This window comes from Charadrius vociferus, unplaced genomic scaffold (genome assembly GCF_000708025.1).
Source record: "Charadrius vociferus isolate BGI_N301 unplaced genomic scaffold, ASM70802v2 scaffold67, whole genome shotgun sequence".
NCBI classification, from domain to species: domain Eukaryota; kingdom Metazoa; phylum Chordata; class Aves; order Charadriiformes; family Charadriidae; genus Charadrius; species Charadrius vociferus.
Window position 1 is genome coordinate 2,915,214 of NW_009649485.1, and position 20,604 is coordinate 2,935,817.

At 39.7% G+C, this 20,604-nt stretch overlaps 1 protein-coding gene across 1 annotated transcript in view; it reads left to right on the forward strand.

Moving 5' to 3' along the window:
• Positions 1-6,868: 6,868 nt before the first annotated feature.
• VGLL4 (vestigial-like family member 4) overlaps positions 6,869-20,604 on the forward strand; it is a 90,168-nt gene continuing 76,432 nt past the window's right edge. Inside the window, exon 1 of the mRNA XM_009889935.1 lies at positions 6,869-6,932. Coding sequence (XP_009888237.1) covers positions 6,869-6,932 — 64 coding nt within the window. The remainder of the gene's footprint in view (positions 6,933-20,604) is intronic.

The following is a 20,604-nucleotide window of genomic DNA, read 5'->3' on the forward strand; positions in this document are numbered from 1 at the left end:
GGGAGGGCACGGCCGGCTGGGCCCGGGGGGCGGCGAAAGGTGGGAAAGCGAACTGTTCGGGAGTATCCCGACGGAAGTTCCTGTGCGGAAAGTTACCCGGGAGCGGTAGGGCCGGGCAGGGAGCGTTTTGACTGCCATCTTAAATTCACACCTTGGCCTCCGGAGAGTGGGTTTCTCTCACGGAATAAACCCCTGGAATCTCATCGGTCCCGCGGTGAAAAGCTTCTGTAGTGGGTCCGGAGGGCACCGTTAGGGCTTTTGACTCTGCCTCTGGTCTATTCCACGGGAAGAGAGTTTCTTATTGAATCTCTAGCGGTGCACTTTCAGTCTGTTCAGTCAAGCCAGCTTTATCTTTCCCAGATGTAATCAGAAGTAATTAATTTTCCAAGTCAAGCTGACTGCACAGGACACCAGTGCACCCCTTTTCTGAGAGCCCAATGAATGGGAATTTATCAACCGTTTCCACTGACATTTGAGAAACCACGAAGCCGGTTTGTTTCCCTTTTACTCTGTTGGTGCTTCAGGATTGTCAGGAACAAGAAATAATGGACATTTTTTAAATCAAACTAAAGAGGACTGAACTAAGCTAAACTAAACGCTCCATGATTTCTCCCGCAGGATAATTTTTCTGATTAGATTGTCTCTAACTTTAGAATAAGGAGTTGTTTAAAGAGTATTCCTCGTAGAGGAATACACTGTAACTTGTGAAACCTGAGTGAAGTTCTCTTTGCAGGCAGTGATATTAAGAACGCTTAGATCCAAAACTCTATAAAATCTGGCAGCAATCTGCCTCTCCTCCCTTGAAAATACATAAACTTTTTTAAAAGGCTCTTCTTCAGACTTCTTGACCTTTATTTGTATTTTCCCATCTGCCTACTTATGAGGATATTGCTAATGTAGACTGTGTTTTGCTTAAATCCCGTACGTGTCTCTTTCCTCTTGTCAATACACCAGTTATAATCTCGGTATTTGGGATCAGTTAGAAGAACTACTTTCAGTCATAATTAAAACACAAATCTGTTCTGTTAGGCTCTTGGTACAATTTGGCTGTGTCTACGCTGTACATTTGCATTGTTTTTTGAAGCAAAGGACTGGGCTGAAACAGTTGTTGCTGAATCGCCAGCGTCTCCAGTGCCCGTTGTGGCGAGTGGGGACAGGGTGTTCTGGTGCAGGATGCTGAGTTGCTCGCCGCCTTTATCTCTGCTCGGTAGCGACTTGGTGAGATGAATGCTACCACCCAGCTCTTACACCCACCCTGGAGTCGGAATTAGGTCAGTTCTGTAAGCAACGAACACCCAGAAGTGGTGCTGAAAGGGGTAGATGCGACAGTCTGGTAGTGTAAAATATGGCTGGTAGCTAAAACACGATAGCAAGATCGATGCGGACCTTTGGGGCATGCTAACTGAAGAAGTGCATTCACATTATAAAGCGTCAGGAGTTTCTTGTTTAAATACATGTAGCTTTGATAACTAGTACAATGTGGAAACACTGAGAAGGTTAATTTTGTTTTCAGATACATTTGAAAGTTTTCTGTTATAAAAGGTAGTTTCGGTTCAGTTCCTTTTACTGTGGTTAGATGTTTCACAGTATGTTTGCAGCACAATGTAAAACATACAGGATGGACTGAGTGGTCTTGTAGATATAAGACATGCTCTGGTTAGACTTTTCCACCTTTAATTTCTTACGTTTGCTAGCTTTTAATTCAAATACCATTGCTAATAGCTTTCTTTTTTAGAATGTTACCTTGTTAGTGAGGATTTATGCAACAAGAAAACAAAAAGCACAAGGTAAAATGCCAGAGCTTTGCTTTGAGCTTATAGTTTTCTGTGTGATAAGTTAAGTCGTCGTTTCTGTTTGAAGACTTGCCTGTTCAAACACATTTTCCACATGCGAAACGAGCATGGTAAAAAGAAACAAAGTACTGAATAAATACATTTTAAAGAAAAAAAAACCCAAACAGTATTTCAGTGATTCCTTTGGCCAAGTAGCCTGAACTCAGCCTGGAGACTGTGAGTTGTAAATGCGGGAGAGTGATCGCTGCTACGTGGTAATCACAACCTAAACTGAGCACTTACAGTTAACATTTCGCATGGGTATCTCAGCACAGGATTTATGTATCTGCAAGTAGAAGCTCTGATCTAGTGCAGCTGAAGGAATTTAAACGTATTTTGGCTATTGAGGACACACTGAATAAATGCAATGTGCTTGTTGTTACTCTCATTCAGAGCAGAAATATGCTTTCCTCTCTCCTCTCTTAAAACATAAAAGACGTTGACGTGGTTTGCATCAATCTGTTGTTTTATCTGCCTTTCCCCTGTAGACTTATTGATGGTGCTGATAAGTCGTGTCTGGATTTCCCCTTCCATTTAGTGTTCTTCCATTGAAATCGACTGCAGTCTCTTTCTTGAGGTACTTCTGTTTATGAATTTGACTGGGAAGTACTGCGCCTGTATCTTCTTAGATGTCAGCTGCTTTTGACCTATTTGATCATCCTCTTCAGCTAATCTTGTTTTCCTTACGTTTATCGATACTTACTTCACTTCAGTCCTCACTCTTGTTTCTTGAGCATCTTGTTCTCGCCTCGCTTTTGCGTTGCTGTAATGGGTTTTGTTTATTAATCCACTTCTTCTCCCTGCTACCTTATCTCTTTAATTTCACCAAACATGAATTCAAGTACCGGAGTTTTCTCTACATCATTGAAAACGTCAGTCTTTCTCTCTCCTTGGCGTTGTGTAGATGTCTAACTCTAGTTCACACTCGGGAAGCTTAAGAGAGACCTCTTACGAGTGTCTGCTTTCAGATGATTCTTAAGGCATTTGCAATGGCCGTTGGCCGTGCTGCTCTTCTGTGCGTCAGTCAGACCTCTAATCCAACTGTCTTTATGACTGTGACCTCTCTTGAAGTCTTTGTGTCCAAACTATGTCTAAATTCTTCTGATTTTTCTTATCTGCACAGCATGTCTTTTCTTCTCATCACCCAACTTTTTCCTTGTTTCTGTCATCCAACTTGTTGCTTCAGTTACTCGTTAAGATCTGTTCAGGACAAAAGCCATCGTATTGCCATAATGGAGATTACTGCTGCAAATATAATCTTTCATGTTTCTATTTCCTTTCTGTCCCTTTGCAATTCCCCAGATTTTTTTTTTAAATCAAATAGAGCGTTCTTCTCTTTATTTCAAACCTTTCCTGACATACTGCACTAATAACTTCCATGGTATCGAATAAATGTCTCATTGTTCAGTCTGGAGTTGGTCTGTGGTGCGGGTTTCTCTACTGCCTGTTTACTTACGTTTCAAACAAGCGACTGTAGGGTTTTTCCCCGTGTGCTTTCCTGGATGCTTGGAAGGTGCTGTATAAATCCATGAAATCACTGTTCATTTTCAAAAGCTTTAATTTCTTTATAGTCTTCAAAAAGATGTTAAGAGTTAGGCGTTGGCGAGGCTGAGAGCACTCCGTGTGTGCATGGAATTTACAAAAGCTTGAAAAGAAGAGGGAAAATAGTGTCCTGTTTCATTGTGCTAATGGGTGTTGACTTCTTCAAGCGTTGCATAGAAAACTTACTAGTGGATCAGTATTCGGTAACTTACTTGTCTTTTAGACACCCTTTGATTTTACTTTCTGTGTCTTTACTGTCTTTTGGAGCGTTTCTTTGCTGCCATGTGGATGAGATGGCAGATGAGGGAAATGTTGCGTGGAAGCAGTAACTGATAAGTAAAAGGTCTGAGTAAGATATTAAACTAATATTTGAGATTACGGTAGATAAAAATATCTCGAACTCTTGTAAAAGAGCTTTTGGCTTGTGTCTTTTCAGCAGTTAAGATTTTGTAACAAGTAAGAGACTTATGAAACTGTTTCCATAGTGTTTAAATCGGATCTATCCAGAGGAAGTTAAGTTGGTGTACTTGTATTTTGCCAGTCGCCTCTTTTCCCTTATGAGATCTGGGTGTAGAGCAATACTTGCACGTTGCCTGCTAGAGAGTTGCTTTTTGACGCGGGTACTTAGAAAAACCCGACTTTGATTGAGGTTAGTTTCTGCTGCACGGACAGGTTGCTGTGTCACACGGAGGACTAGCTGGCTTTTGTCAGAAGTCTGGTTTTTAACTGGCTTTTGTCAGAACCCTGGGAATTGAACTATTCTTTCCTTTCTGAAACGAGACTCCTCCTGAGGACAACTGGGCTGTTCTCTGAAGGCTGTAACAGTTGCTGTCCTTCCCCGGGTGGAATTAGGCTTTTAAGTTTCGAGCTGGCTAAGAGAAGATTCCTCCTCTCTCATTCTCCTAGGCAACCTTTATTTCTTTCCTGAACTGTTACCCCTGACTTGTTGGTTTGATTTAGGGGTAGAGGGATATTTCATATTGCTTGAAAAATAATCTGGAAGTTTTAGATCCGTGAAGGTAATTTTCATAACTGTAAATGTTTGCAACAAGTTTTAAAAATCGCAGCATGTATGGGATTGTGCCCTGGAATTTGCAGATCTCTGTTCACAGCGTCCCTTCAAAGGAGCTCCTGACTGGATGCAATGCTCTCCAGAAGACCATAACTGTTAGAGAAACACTTCTACAGCTCTCTTATGATATGAACTTAAATAATATGCACAATTACAAAACTACATTGAGGCCAGTTTTAGTGAAGTTGTTTTTAAAGTGTCTAATTTCCTGAACAGAATTAAGACTTGGTTCCTGTTTCCTTCTCTCAATGTGGACTTCTGTCACCATCTAATTCTCTTTAGGAGCGTGGTCTGGGAAGGGGCTGTGCATCTGCTACTCCCATTATTTGAAAATTACTGAAAAACTTAAAGAAAACAGCAATTTGTTTTCAATAAAAGACATCCTTGTTTCCTTTGCGTTGTTCTTTATCAAGGGTTTTTCTAAAGAGTTGACCAAAAAACTTCGTATGACTGTCTTTGAAATATAGGACAAAGCTGGTTAGCGCTAAATCGTGAGTTAGCCATCAGTTTGGTGTAGCTGCATCATCTGATCAGATGTATGTTTAATCTTTGTTCCAACTGAATTTTCACTCTGTTAGAGGAATTTGTGTGATAGGGTTGGTAATTAACAGTCTGGGGAGAAATAAAGTATAAATAAATAAACATAAATATAATAAATAAAATATTTTAAACTCCAAGAAAACGAAAAGCAGGAAAGAAACCAAGCATCAAGGTCTAAGAGATCAAAGCGGAATTCTTTAGCTTTGATTTGCAAGAGAGTGTGGCCGAACGCAATATAAAGAAATATTTAATGAAGACAAAGTTAGTAAAATAAGAATCAAAGATCTTGTTTTCTAAAACCTCTGGCCCACATGTACTGTCTTTAAATGAAAGAGTTAGCTGATTTTGTAAGTTTAGTTAAAATACGGTTCCTGAGCAAAAGCTGATTCTGACAGTGAGGGAGAAAGTATGTTTTTATCCTCAAGCACTGTACTTAGTTATTTCAATTATGTCTCTTCTTGCACAGTTCCATGGAAAGAAGACTGGATTTAATTCTTTATTGAAAAAATATTTTTGAAACTTAAAAAGACTTTAAAAATCTCTTCTCTTATGCTCTAAAATCTTTGATTAGTTTTAAAGTCTTTGACATTATTTAGAAAAAGGAAGGGAGGATAGCGAGGTTTATTATTTATAGTGCAAAGTCAAGGAAATTGCTTCCCAAACATATGCTTGTTGTTAAGTCTATATACATGTGTTTGAGATTTCTGTAGTTGCCACTACCTTTTTTTTTTTTTCTCTGTAAGATCACACTGTAAAGTAAGTTACAGTGCACAGTTCTTATGACAGAATAGCATGCTAGTTTTATGGGGGAAAAACCCAATCAATTGTTAGCGGTCCTGGGTTTTCTCTCTTTCTCCATTTGTTTTCTTAACAGTTCTGTCTATGCTATTGCCTTCTTATTTAAAAACACACATAAGTTGTTGGCCTTTTAACAAAAGCCTCTCGACAATGTGTTATGCCCTTCCTTTCTTTCCCTTTCGTGTCTTGGAGCTTCATACTGGAACTTTGGGGTTTTTTTTCAATTTTGAAGCCATTCGTGTGAAACTTTGAGAGGTTTATGTAAGCTGTAATACATTTCTTTATTTTTTTTATGGCAGAGTCTGTTGCTTGGTATAGTGCCGAAATGTGTGGGTTTATGTGATGGGGTTAATTTTTCATGTATGGGAATAACGTGTTGTAGAGGGGAGAAAACAGGGAAAAGCAGCTACTGAGGTGTGATTATGATTTAGCAAGTTACAGTTTTCTGTCTGTGTCGTTATACATATACACATGCCCAGTGTTCGACTGTATGTTCATCAGTAAGAAAATGTCTTTAATGGCTTATAAGCTTTGGATAATTCCATTTTGGGCATGGGAGAGTATGGAGGACCAGTTTATTGAATACTACAGATCTAAACCAATCTTATGCCGGTGTGCGTAGTCGGGCCAGCTGTCATCTGCACTTCAGATGTGTTGCATCTTTGGATATTGTCTCAAGTAGCTATTTATGGGGATGGAAGGCCGGCATGTGGGAGGCAAAACCACAGATAGCCCTGTTGCAACAGATGTGAGCAGTGGTCATCAGCTTCAGTCAAGTACCAGAGAATTTGGCCTTCTGGTTTGTTTTGGATGAGTAGTTGGTGGGAAAGCTAATTCCGGTGTTCCCTTGTTTTCAGCAATGACTTAGTTTTAACAAATCCTGGGCTGGTACATGAAAAGAGCAGCAGAAACCTGGATTTTTTGATTCTTTCTGCTGTCACGCTCTTGTTGTTTAAAACTACTTCCACCTGTAAAACCTGATGCGTGTACGTTATGAACACGTGGCATACCACCTACTACATTGTGCTAAGGGCTCTGTGAGTTTACTCTTTGAAACTTTGAATTTTCCAGGATCCAGAGAGGAATGGAGACTCCATTGGATGTTTTGTCGAGAGCAGCATCTCTAGTACATGCTGATGATGAGAAACGTAAGTCTGAAACTTGGTTCTCTGCTTTGTTGGATCCCAGTGCTTTATGTTTGTACTATATATCAGCCTGGATGCTGGCTTTGTCGATCGTTCCATTTTACTGAATATAAGACGTGCAGAAAAATGTCTTTGGAAGCCTTCAAAGGTCGTCTTCCTCAGGTGCAATACCAATACGTTGCATTTGAATTGGTTAGTATGCAAGAGAGAATCATTCCTGTTATTTTGAAAATGTGCTTAACAATTCATATAAAGGTGCCCCACTTTTTGCAGTTGCATTTGCGTTGTTGACAGACGCAAAGATGCAATGGAACTGCTGTCCAACTAAGGATGATTTGAGAACTCGCGCTCCCCAGTAATATTGGTTAGACCTGTTCTCATTTAAGAACACATAACTGGGTAGGCATGAGTGGGTGGCAAAGATTCCTATTCCATTCATAAAAACCGAAGAGATAGACTGTTTTCATTAGTAATGAGCACTGGGGTTTCCTTTTGCTGCTGCTAAAAGGTGAGTACAGGATGTTAACATTGTGAATGATCTCAGTTTCAGCTACAGAGGCTCATGTTGGCTATCACTTGGGTAATTGGTTTGCTTTTAACATTCACAATAAGTGTTTAAGATGGGTTGATTAATGTTAGAGTAATATTGTCCCTGTACCAAATTGCAAGTGCTGCTTTGTAGATCAGATTGTTACCTGCATGCTTAATATTAAATGTCTTTGTCAGTTTTTTTTCTGAGTGGTGTAAGCACCCGGGAAGCATATGCATCTTGGGTGTCAACCTGAATAGATGCTAACTAGAAAAATGGTATTTTGGATTTCAGACTGCTTTTGTGTGTGGCTTCTGTGCATAAAATCACCTTTTAAGATATTCAGCTTTTCTTCTTTTGGTCTTTTTGCCTTTACTCTGGATATATTTTTTGAAAAGTAATTGCCGTCAATGTTGAATAAAAGAATTGATTTACTGCTGTTGCTAATCAGCTTACTAAAGTAATTGCAAAGTAAACAAGCACAGTGTATTTGGATAACAAGTCTCAGAAGTTCTGTGTATATTGAAATTGTCAAGGTAACAGTAGCTCGCTCTTTCAGAAGTCTGTACAAGGAAGGTTTCACACTCTGCTGAGCTCCTTGGTATTACTGGCTCTTTGCTTTGTAATGAATATTGGTTTTGCTGTTCTTTCGTGTCCACATTGCTGCTGGGTAAGCGCCGAGTTTTTACCGATCCTACTGTAGTAGGATGGTTTGGTTGGTTCCTACAGTTAGTGACTATTACTGGAAAAATGAACAGCAGTGGAAGTCCTTGAGGAAAGAATTGCAACTGTGATTTTGGCCTGAGGGATTTCTCTTGTAAACCAACTTACGTATTTGTAGAAAAGGCAAAAGCTTAACTTGTTTTCTGTTGACTGCATTTTAATACATATTTTGAATAAGTATTCTTAATTTTCTTAAGCTTAAATGCATCCTTTTTGGTTAACTATTGCCTAGGACTCTAGTTTGATTTTGAGTTCCACGGAGTAGGAATGTTGGGCCAGATTTAGAGAATCCAGAGGAAGTCTGATTCAGTGCAACTTGCATGTGAGGAAGCTGATACGGATCTGGTTCTAATTTACATTCCTTTAGTCTTACCACTTAGACTTAATTAGATTTATGCCACTCTGCAGCTTCTAACTTATGCTGTCTCCGAGTTTGCCCTGCTGTTGTGCATATTGCACACCAAGAACGCTCGAGCAGCAAGAAAGCTGCTCCAAGGAAGAAATGAGTAGTCCAGCCCAGTCACCGCGCTTGCACTTTTTTGTGTTGGCTTTTGTGGAAACGGCACCCGCCAGACTTCGCTCTGTGTTGCAGAGTGGGTACTGACAGCTTGAAGTTAGTCTTAATTTTGAATTTAGCAATTATCCTTCAGCTTTCCACTGAAGTGCCTGGCGTGCTGCTCCTGGCGTGGTAGCAGTGGTCCGGTCTGTGTTTCTGTAGCCCCTATTCACCTTGTCTGACCAGGAGAATTTTTGGTTTGTTTTTTTTTTTTTCTTTAAATGAGATTACCTTCAGGTACGCAATATCTGAACAAACTATTGAATTTATTCCAGTGCTGTTTCTTATGTTCAGGTAACACGTACAGGTAATTTTATTGCTGATTCATTGGAAAAAATCCAATGGGTTCGTTTTTGACATTTCTAATGATACCGTGCAGTCTCCTACTTTCAAAGTTTTGAATAAGGATTTCAGATTAATTTAGTTTCTGAAACATTTCTGTTCTTACCCCGAGTGTTTTATTTTTGTGCTGGAATAGAAGTTTGTCTAACAGATAACTCCTGATGCCCTTGGTGCATTTCATGGTTGAAATTTTGTCCTACTTCTGAATGGAAAGCAAAAGAAATCTAGCTGTCTGCTATCCTGACATGACGATGCTAGCAAGTAACCCGTGGTTAGATTCCACTAGTGAAACGATAAATCTGCTTGTTAAGATGATTCAGCTCACCTCAGATATTCTCATCTAAGCTATATGCCATGTAGGGCTTGAAAACTGCTAATTTGCTACTTTTTAAAGACCTTTTTAAGCAATTAAGATATTCATTTTAACTATAGTATCTCAAAAATATTCCTCTTCAAAGTAGTTTACTCTTGCAATTTTTATGAGGAAAAATGAAGGTAGTCTTAACACTTCTTCTCTGTCACCTAGTGTGAGAAATATATGCAGAATGCATATAAAGTATTTTGGAAGTTAGACTGTGTGTGGTGCTACACAAGGTACAAAGCTAGCCGAAGCTGCCAGTGGTCTCCTATTCAGACATATCAATAGTTGTCACTACTTTTTTTGGAAGTGTTAGTACTATTTGTATGCAAACCCTTGGTCCTCTTGCAGGTGCCTTCAATGGCAAACTTTCACACCCTGTTATGCTTTAATCCCATCTAAATCTTAACTTTAAGGTAATTTATATAAATCAGCAGCTTTCAAGTGCATTTCCTGAATCCAAGCAGTGCAAATACAGGTTCTTGTTTAAAAAAACAAGGTTAATTTCCTGAAGCTGGTAGGTATTTAATTTTAGTCTTGTTTGTCTGGGGGTATCCAGAGGAGGAATATTCCCAGTAGTTATGAATTTAATTCTTTCTCAGGTGAAGGATCCTCTTATCTCTGTGGGTGCTCACTGCAGTGCTGAGTAATGTAGAATTGTCTCGGTGTATATGCAAATCACACTCTGTTTAAAACAAATACCTTTTAAACTTATCAGCACTTAAAGGAATGAATGAGATGTATGGCTATGTAGATTTCCCAGAATGGTTATTGATTTTTTAAACAAATATGACCTTCAGTTATTTTGGCTGGGGTTTTTTGCAGCTGCACCTGTGTCAATAAGGTTGACCTTCAGTGATAGGTTTGCACTATATGTTGCTTTCAATCGCATCTCTGTTTTATTTCATGAACTATTCTATATACTATATTTCAACAACTCGTGGTTTAAATCATTCTGCGCTTGTTATCCAGGAAAATTTATGAAACGCATTTGGTTAACGGCTGTGTCATGGAAGCGATTAATTATGGAAAAGAAACGATTGCTGTAATTTAGTATTTGTAACAATTACCGCTGTGATGTAAGCAATTATTTAAGCTTATGGTATAGTGGATCTGTACTTAAGAAAAAACAACAAAACAAACCAAAAATAAGCTGAAGAAAAGAAGACAGACACTCCTTCAGAGGTGATAACAGTTACAGGAGAGGATAAAGATATTTCCCAGTGGAGTTCATTGTTTACTTATTGTCCAAACTTGCTCTTTCGTTTCAGTGGAAGGAAAGCAGACAATGATGTAATTACGAGCCAGTCATCTTGAAGGCTTGTCACTAATCGCTTGCTTGTCTGTAGAGAAGGGAAAGGATGTAGGAAGCCTGTGCGGTTGATGAGCAGCTGTTCAGTGCCAGGGTAGGTAAAGTGCTATTTTACCTGCGAGTGGCACCTGTAAGGCTTTGCTGGGTTGTTTTTCAGTGCTTCAGAAGTGGGCTTTAGACGCAGTGAACATCTGTAGGACCTGTGCATGTATGCTGTCTTTTTAATGTTATCGTGGCCGGGAGCCTTATCAAATGTGGGTTATCGCACAGTTGCAAAAATCACGTTTACGGTGAGGTGCTTGATACTACTCAATACTCTTCTGTTCCTCTTCTTTCCCTGTAGTGTTCTTACTGGGCTTGCACTGGTTTCTCATACGTTCAGGACTTGAGTTGGCTATTTTTAGAAGACCACAGTAGAAGCTGGTAGTATTTAAGTAAAGACAAAGAATTACTGAAAGTACTGTTTTTCTTTCCATAATTGTATGGAACAGCAAGTGTTCAAACATTAAGGAGGATTACCGGTTTGTATTTATCTCATATAAAAATGACGTCTTTGGGAACTGGTCTTTCAGTTCTAAACTGTTTTAAAGGCGTAATATTGTTATTCAGAAAACAGTGAAGGAAGATGCTAATGAGGACTTGCACTTGCAGAATATGTTGAAAGCACTGTGTACTCAGCCTGTGCTGATTTTACAGTAACGCTTTGCCTGCACTTCCCTCCAATATCCAAGTCCAGTTTAAGAATATGGGAATGAATGAGATAAAACACGTTTCTTGCTCTCTCAGGATAATATAGTGAAAAGTCTGTTGCTGGCAAACCAAAGAAAATATACTTCCGCAAGGAAGTGAAAGGTTGGGAAACAGCTAATAAATGGTACAATAAAGTCCTAGGTAATAGCTTTGCATTCTGATACATTGTACCCAATCCATACCTGTTGAGTCTTGATTTATGTTTTGAAAAACTGATACAGGACTACTTTTTTTTTTTTTTTTTAAAGTAATCTTTGATCAAGCCATGCTTCTTGCACATGTACCATCAGTCGCATGTGTCATCCCTGTAAGCGTGGAAACCTGGAACTGCTCTTCCACACTTCTTGCCTGTGAACACTATTACTGTTTGGCAAGAGTTTCTTTTATGTGGTTTAGTTTAATCCACTTCAGATAATTAAGCTAGACCATACAGCTGATATTTTTAGTACAGAGGCATTATTGTGCTTTAAAATCCCTGCCCTAATCCACTTTGTAATAAAATCCTAATATAGACAAGTCCTACAAACGAGTTTTTACTGTTCTTCATTCATATCAATCAGTTCAGTTAGGAGAATTAATTTGGTGCTGGCTACTGTCTCGTAATTAATAAATATGCAACAACTGGTTGTTTTGGATAGCTGATCCTAAAAAAGATAGTACTTTAAGGCTGAGTTGAGGACAATTTATTATTTTTTAACACTCTTGAAGAGGATGCTGATTCTGTAAGCTTACTGTCTTTAAATACAAAGCAAGCACTAGTCATAGTAGAATTAGACTTGAATGTTGCGATTTGTGCTGAAGATGTTAATGATGAAATATTTCTAGCGTCACCAGGACACTTCACATACACTACTGTTTGTTTTGTAAATTTATAGCGAATTTATAGCAGTGAGCCTAAGGCAGGATTTAATATCAGTGTTTGCAGAAGTTTAAAGAGCTTCCATCCTACTGTGTGAATGCCTAAATCCACACTGAAAATCTTGAGGATCCTGAAGGGTTTTTTACTGACTAGGAGTGAGGAATTGCATGGAACTTGCCATAAAAATGAAATTTGTACAAAGACAGTCTCAAAGATCAGTTTCATTTGAGGTTTGCTTTTTGGGGGGTGGGGTTTTCTTGGTGTGTTGATGGGGTGTTTTTGTTGGTTTTTTTTTTCCCCTAGAAATTCATCGGCTTTAGAAAAATGGGAAACACTGATAGCATTTTTACACAGACGTGAAATAGCAGTGTCACGTCACAGTCCTTGTTTATTTACTGTTCACAAGTTCGCCCCATTCCAGGTAGAACTGGGCGGAATAATGCATGCTTGTAGTAAGGATGACAGATACTACATAGAATCATAGACTGGTTTAGGTTGGAACGGACCTTAAAGATCATCTAGTTCCAACCCCTCTGCCATGGGCTGGGACACCTCCCACTAGACCAGGTAAAACGTAGCAAAATATTACTTAATTATGAAAATGAAATATTTCCAGTAGATTTCATGTTACATGACCTTTGTATTTTTATTTGCACGTACGTGTCCAAAATAGCAAATCTTTTAACAAAGAAATAAATGGAAAAAAGTCTTAGCTGCATGTTGTACTTAAGACATATTTCAGTATTACTTCTCATTTGTGGAATGTTTGTTTTAGGGGTGGAAGGGAATCAAATTGGTTCAATAAGGGCAACCCAGAACCTGGTTAGAGTTCTTTTACAATCTCAAATGCGTTTGTGTACCGACCCTTAATTCTCATATAGACTGCTTTGATGGTAAACTATTTTCCCTTCATGCTAAAATTCTTCATTTCCTGTTTCCAATAATAAGTATGATACATTTAATAGTTCTATTTAGTACATCACCGCTTCTCTGTTTTAGGTTTATTGTTTTGCCATTATTTCGGTAGTTTGTGATTATGTTTTTCATGGTATGGATGTTGAGAACGTTAAGGTTATCTGTCGTACTTGGCGCTGTACCGGTACGTGGGAAAGGCTAGTCCCTGTTCAGAAGGCAGAGCGTCGAGGGCAGGAAGCAGAGCGCCTGTGTCGCGCTGCGGAGCTGCTGCCGATCAGCCAGCGAGTCAGGAGCAGAGATGGAAGCTCGGGATTCCTGATTCCTCCTTGCAGCCCCTTGTTCACCGCACTGCTGGTGCCCTAACTCCTTTGGAACCCTGAGCTCTCTTGGTGTGCAGAGCAACCTGGCAAAAAAGTCCTGGTGGAGTTTGATGCCCTGAATGCTGTTGCTGCTGTGGAAGCGGAATTTGGTGGGTAGGCAGTACTTCTCCTTTTCTGCTTGTCGCTTTTGGAACGTTTGGGAAATAACCCAGGTATTGTCTGTTGTAATAGCTCATAGCTGCACCATGAAGTTGCTCAGAGGGAAACTATCCTTAAGAAATTCTTTGCTTTGAAGAGTGTGGTGCTAGTTTCTGTGCCCTCACCTGGGCAAGCTGGCAGTCCTTAGAGATAACATCAAGATAGCATTGCCAGCAGCGCTGGCTAAATCACCGTCTTGTTTTTTCCCAACTTAGGCTAGATAAAAATCTCCCTTATAATGAAAAGCTTCTGTGTGATGCTTCTGCTAAAAATCTTGGTTCCTGTGACTTCTGGGACACCTCCAGTAAACGGAGGAGTCATTTTTGATCTTAACCTCCTACTTTTTGTTTTGTAGGACAACACTTGCTGAAATCCTACTTGGCTAGGTTGAAGGCAACACAACCATGTTAACCCAGACTTTTCTTTTGCATTCTGTAAATAAATCTAATAGTATTTTGTATGTGTGTTGTTCTTCAGCGCTTTCAAAGTTAGGGGATTTTTAGTCAGGGTTTGTCAACTCTTGGATGTCTCTTACTAACCAGCCCCGCGCAACCTTTCATTCAGAGCTTGACTACTTCTTCAGAAGGCTTTTCCCTTACTGGGTTGAAAGGAGGGTAAGAAGTGCTTTGCATTTATTTCTCTCATGAAAATAAGTGGACTGTCCATATGGTTGTTCTTTTCTTCTTTTGTGGTAAATTAAAATTTGGGTTTGGTTGTCTTTCAACCTGGGTGGTGATTGGATGAATACGTCTGTTGGTTCAGAGAAGAGGCAGATATTTGATAGAGACAGAGAGTTAGGTCTCGAAAACTAGAGCTATGGTTAGACTTTGGTGTTCTGCTACTGAGTTTAATATACTGAATTCTTTAATTGCAGAAATTAATGTGCAATTAAGAAATTGGATAGCTTTTATGAATTAGCAACTGTGCTTGTGGTCAGAGCTTATCTGTGATGTCTAGCAAATGAGAAACTTGCATTTTCTGGAGGAAAAGCTGAATTCTAAGAAGCAGTATCAGCAAAAATCTATGGTTGTAATCCCTCAACAGCCTTGTGAGGTGTTAAAAGTAGATTTGTCAGGTAGTCATTTATGTAGTGTTTAATCAATGGTAGAGGGAGTTCTGTTAGTTTTGGAGTGGAATTTGTGGCCTAAGTCATCTTTTTTTTATTGAAAAGGGCAAAAGTATGGAAGTGTGATGTTTCAGTTTAGTAATAACGATGGAAAAACCTATGTGGCTTGGTCATTGAGGTGCAGCCTGAATCATCTGCTGTTGCTGTTTGAATACCAAAAGCTTTAAAGAATAAAACTCTTAAAAGAGTAATAACGTGCATAGTGTTCTGCTTTTAAATTTATGAACCATACGGACCAGAAAATACTAATATCTTCTGTTTTAATTATCAGTTAATCTGTTTTTGAGTAAAATACCCGAATGGCTGAATTCCTGACCTTCTGCTGTTTGTCTTTCAATAGCCTTTAGCTGTTTGTATTTCTCAGTGTTTCATAGGGTAGCTTCCTTTAAATGGTGTCAGGGCCATTTCATCATTTTTAGGGTTTTCTTGAGAGTCTTAAATTGGGTAGCTGGTTGTTTGGGTTGTTTTGGGATTTTGGTTTTTTGGTGGTGGTTTTTTTTGGGTTGTTTTTTTTTGGTTGGTGGTTGTTGGTTTTTTTTAATAAATAAAAAATAAAATTATTCTCACCTCCAGAAAGCTTCCCCTTTTTTTCTCAAAGTTTATTGTAGCAAGGAGATAAAGAATGAGTAGAGTTATGTTTTGAACTTGTTAAATAGGCTGGAAAATGGGGCAATTGTCTGCTTGGCGCCTAGATGTATTTTAATAGCAGTAGAACGCCATTAGCATAGTCAGTGGAGTGATGGTAATGCCTGCAGGAACAAAAGTGTCTAAACATATTTTTTTTTTGAATTAATTTAAAAAAAAAAACCCACCAACATTTGCAAGAGGTTCAGCTGCCTACAGTTTGTAAACATGTTGTATAGCATCCTTTGGCGTACCAGATGTTTCTACCCAAGCTGCACCAGCTCAGGAAACGGGCTGCTGGGAGTTCCTGGGCAGTGTCACCCAGACAATACGTCTTTTCTTTCTGAATCCCCTTTTTAGCTAATTGATGATAAAATATTTGCAGTGATTGGTGGCATCACCCCCACGTAAATGATGTTTACAGAAACACTCTCTCTTTAAATGTTGTTTGGCAAATGGAGGGGAAGGACTCTTCTAATGCGAATGGAATTTGTTGTCAGATACCAGCCATTGCTCTGAAAACTGCAGCTGACTGCATACCGTATCGTTAAGTGTGGTAGCACATACATAACCGTATGGAACTTGTCAATGCACGTGCTGCTAAACGATTGTAGTTTCTGAAATGCTATACTTGGAACTTGGTGCTCAATTTGTATATTTTACAATAATATATATTTATTATAGCCTGAATTTTGAAATAGTGCAGGGAAATTATTCAGTCATTAGGCTTTGTCTGTTAAGTTTTCTGGCAGTGACTGAAACTACATAAATGGGTATTTTTTTCTACGGCTAGGCAGAATACACCAATGTGTGACAATCTGGCCATTCTTCATGTGGTAAATATTTGGCTTATTTCATTAAAAAAAAAAACAAAACACCAAACAAAAAAAGTGCAAAAGTTCTTCCTTAGTTAGAAATGCTGCAGGCTGACTTGTGACAGGCAGGGTGCTTTCCCAGGATGTCCTTTCCACATCTTCTTAGAGCACAGAGAATCAGGGCAAACTTGGGAACGTCGGTGTCACACATGGAAACCTAGTGATCATTTGGGGCAGAGTTGGTGAGAGGAGAGGAGTTAAATATTTCAGAAATACTTTGGATTTGGTATATTTACTATTGATTATCTACTTTTCCTTACTTCATTGTTTTTGTAGGTACTTATTTCAGCATTGTTCCCACGTGTCTGGCCAGGAGTGCTTTACAACTTCCCTCTCGCCTCTTGCCGGCGGCCGCGCTGTCTCCCCTTTGCTCAGGCGCTGCCCACCAGATGCCATACCTTCTGCAGTGACTGGAATTCATTCTCCAGAGGGCAAAGCAGGGCCTTTGGGGAAGGAGAATGTCTTTGGTGCAACGTAGCAATTTGTAGTTTTGTTTATGCAGGCAGGGGATTCTAGGGGTACCTTTTCCTAGGTACCCCTAGAATTGCCTGCCATTCCAAGCAAGTGGGAAGATTGTCTTTAAGAAAGGAGGACTGGTTAGGGTTTTAAAACCCCTATGCTGAAAAAAAAAAAAGGTGATTTTAGTTAAGTACATAGTTTTTTATATACACACACAGTATGTTAAAACATTATTAATGTTTTCAAGTCAATTCTTTTAGAAGCAGCACGGTGTTAAAATTGAGGTGGTCCTATACAGTCTTTACTGTCTTTCTGCAGTTCTTAGTGGAATGATCATAGAATATTTACAGTTCTGTTGTAAATAGAAATACGCAAGTTCTTAGTAAATGGGCATACGTTTGGTATTTCCTTTTCCCTTGCTGGGAACCCAGGCTTTATTTGTGGTATGCCATTCAAATTCTGACCTGAAGGAGGAGGGATCTGAACATAGGTTTTCCAGTCCAAGATGAGTGTCCCAATTAATGGCTTATAAAGGAGGACACAGTCAGTTATCACGCTCTTCTTTTACTAACTCGTGACTTTTGTTCTGTTGCTTAAAAAAAAAAGACAGCAATACTTTATTTCAGGCTAAAGACAACATATATCTCCCCCAAGAAACAAACACTGAAATTACTTCCTTTGTATTTTTCCCCTCTTTTGCTGCTGAATCAAAAATCAATTACTTGTGCAAGCATAATTCTGGCTACAAATCTGCTGTGCGGCTATAAACAATGTCACTACAGAAACTTCTGTCATCCATAAGCTTAAAAGGAGAAATGCTTCTTATTTAGCAAATTGAAGAGCGAAGAGTGATTTTTTTTTTCCTCCTTCTGTTCTCGTTTTAAACATAATGAAACATTCATTAAGAAGTCCCCTAAACCACTACACTGTATTACCAGAGTATTTTTGTCCATCCAGTACAACAGTATTATATCAGAATCATAGAATGGTTTAGGTTGGAAAGGACCGTGAAGATCATCGAGTTCCACCCCCCCTGCCGTGGGCAGGGACACCTCCCACCAGCCCAGGTTGCCCAAGGCCACGTCCAGCCTGGCCTTGAACACCTCCAGGGATGGGGCCTCAACAACTTCTCTGGGCAACCTGTTCCAGTGCCTCACCACCCTCAAAGTGAAAAACTTCTTCCTAATGTTTAATCTAAACCTGCCCTCTTCCAGTTTATAGCCATTCCCCCTCATCCTATCACTCCATGCCCCAGTAAAAAGTCCTTCCCCAGCTCTCCTGTAGCCCCTTTAGGCACTGGAAGGCCGCAATAAGATCTCCGCGGAGCCTTCTCTTCTCCAGGCTGAACAGCCCCAACTCTCTCAGCTTCTCCTCATAGGAGAGGTGCTCCAGCCCTTGGATCATCCTTGTGGCTCTCCTCTGGACACACTCCAGCAGGTCCATGTCCTTCTTATGTTGGGGACTCCAGAGCTGGATGCAGTACTCCGGGTGGGGTCTCACGAGAGTGGAGTAGAGGGGCAGAATCACCTCCCTTGCCCTGCTGGCCACTCTTCTTCTGATGCAGCCCAGGATCCGGTTGACCTTCTGGGCTGCGATTGCACATTGCTGGCTCATGCTGAGCTTCTGGTCAATCAGCACGCCCAGGGCCTTCTCCTCAGGGCTGCTCTCCAGCCATTCCCCACCAAGCCTGGATTTTTGCTTGGGATTGCCCCAACCCAGATGTAAGACCTTGCACTTGGCCTTGTTGCGCTGCATGAGGTTGGCTTGGGCCCACCTCTCCAGCCTGTCCAGGTCCCTCTGGATGGCATCCCTCCCCTCCAGCGTGTCTACCTCCCCAAACAGCTTGGTATCATCGGCAAACTTGCTGAGGGTGCACTCGACCCCACTGTCCGTGTCGGCAACATAGATGTTGAACAGTACAGGTGATAATACAGGTGAGCAGTACAGGTGATAATACTTTCCTAGCACTGGAGTTAAGTTTGCTTTGCATATATTTTATTGCTTTGTAAGAGGGAGGAATTATAAACAGTAGTTGGACAGAAATAGTCTTTTGTGTGTTGTTTTAAACTGAATAATTTGCGTACAGGCAGTAGGCTTAATTTTCCTGAAACTGTGGCAATAGCAGTAACTGCTTTTATTTTCTGGGTCATGTCCATGTTGTCTCTTTGCTTTGTGTGAAAACATTTGTGTATTACAGTTGTAACTTTATTACTATAAATCTCTGGCCTTTATTTGCCTTCTTTGGAGCCAGACATATGAGGCTCATAATAGCAGAAGAGTGACAGTTCAGCGATGGCTCCATCTGTCTGTCTGTCCAGTTCTCGGATCTTACTGCACCCTTGCTTAGCCTGACCTGGGAAGCGCTTGATTTATATAAAGATGCAAAAACGTTACTTTCTGCTCTGAACTCACCTCCAAATTATGATGTAAATTAAGGACTTCTTTCAGTAGTTTTCATCCTCAAAGTTATCTCATCAGTAGACAATGTACTGGTTTTCAAATAGTTTCAAATACATTAAGGTTCAGAAATTCAGCAGTATCAGCCTCTGATTGAAATCCATGATATTAATGTGCAGAGGCCATGGAGAATTTCAGAATATTTATTGCATAATGCTAGCACTTACCGTAATTATATTGCTTTATGTGTTGTCATATTTACCTCACCAAGCTATTCTTTTATTTCAAAATGATGAGCTCTATTTTTAGAAGTATAGTTGAATAGTTAGTTAACTTTAAACGAATTAACATTTATAGTAGTTCTTAATAAAATTGTTATAAATTGGTAATATTATTGTTCTCTTATTATATGTGAGGAATTTAGGCTTAGAGATGTCATTTTTCAGTGTTTGAGTATGAAGGAAAGTAGTGGGCTTTCCACTGTCTCCTCCTGTGGACAGGAAAAGCAATTCAGAAATTTTCAGCCTATCCTTTTTACAGAAATCTAGGTTGGTGTTTGTTGCTTTTGGGTTTTTTTTGTTGGTGGTGGTGAGTTTTTTTGTTTGTTTTTTAGTAGAATAATAGTTAACTAATCTCAGTAGAAAACCCCTGAGCTGTCTGACACTTCTTGATTAAAGTACTTGATGGCCTTTATTGGAGTTAATGGCAGTAACCGGTTCCGTGAGCATCTTTGTGGTTCCATGAGGCGGTGGGTCAACTGCCTTCAGCCCTTTGACTGAACTTCTCGTGACTCCCAACAGATGTTTTGCCTTTAAAGGGCAGTTTATCTTTCTGACCAGACTAGCTCCTGGCTTCCCAGAGCGTGCCAACATAGTTAAGAACTGGAATGCAGTTTGACATCAGGAATGAAATTTTGTGAATTTCTTTTTCACTTCCTTAGTTATTCAACCAAATCTTACGACACCCACTTTCATAACAACTGGCCGAGTGTATTTTAAAAGGAGAATACAGTGTCAGGAGAAAAAGATTATATGAAGAATTCAAAGGTGTTGGTATTCCAAATAGTTTAAGGCAGAATCATTGAAGTTGTAAGTAGTGTATTTTAGTAATGCTTAGTTGTATACAATAGTATATAGAAGCATGGTTGTGCTGGGCACTGAAAAAGACGCGGAATTAAATTCCCATCCAAAATGTATGGTATGCATAGCTGTGATACCAAAAACAGCCACAGAAGATTGGTCGGTTAATGGAATCAAACACCATTCTTGACAATGGAAGCAGCAAGAAAAATTTGCCCCTCGGAAAGCCGGAGAAAGGCATGAAGTTTCAGCA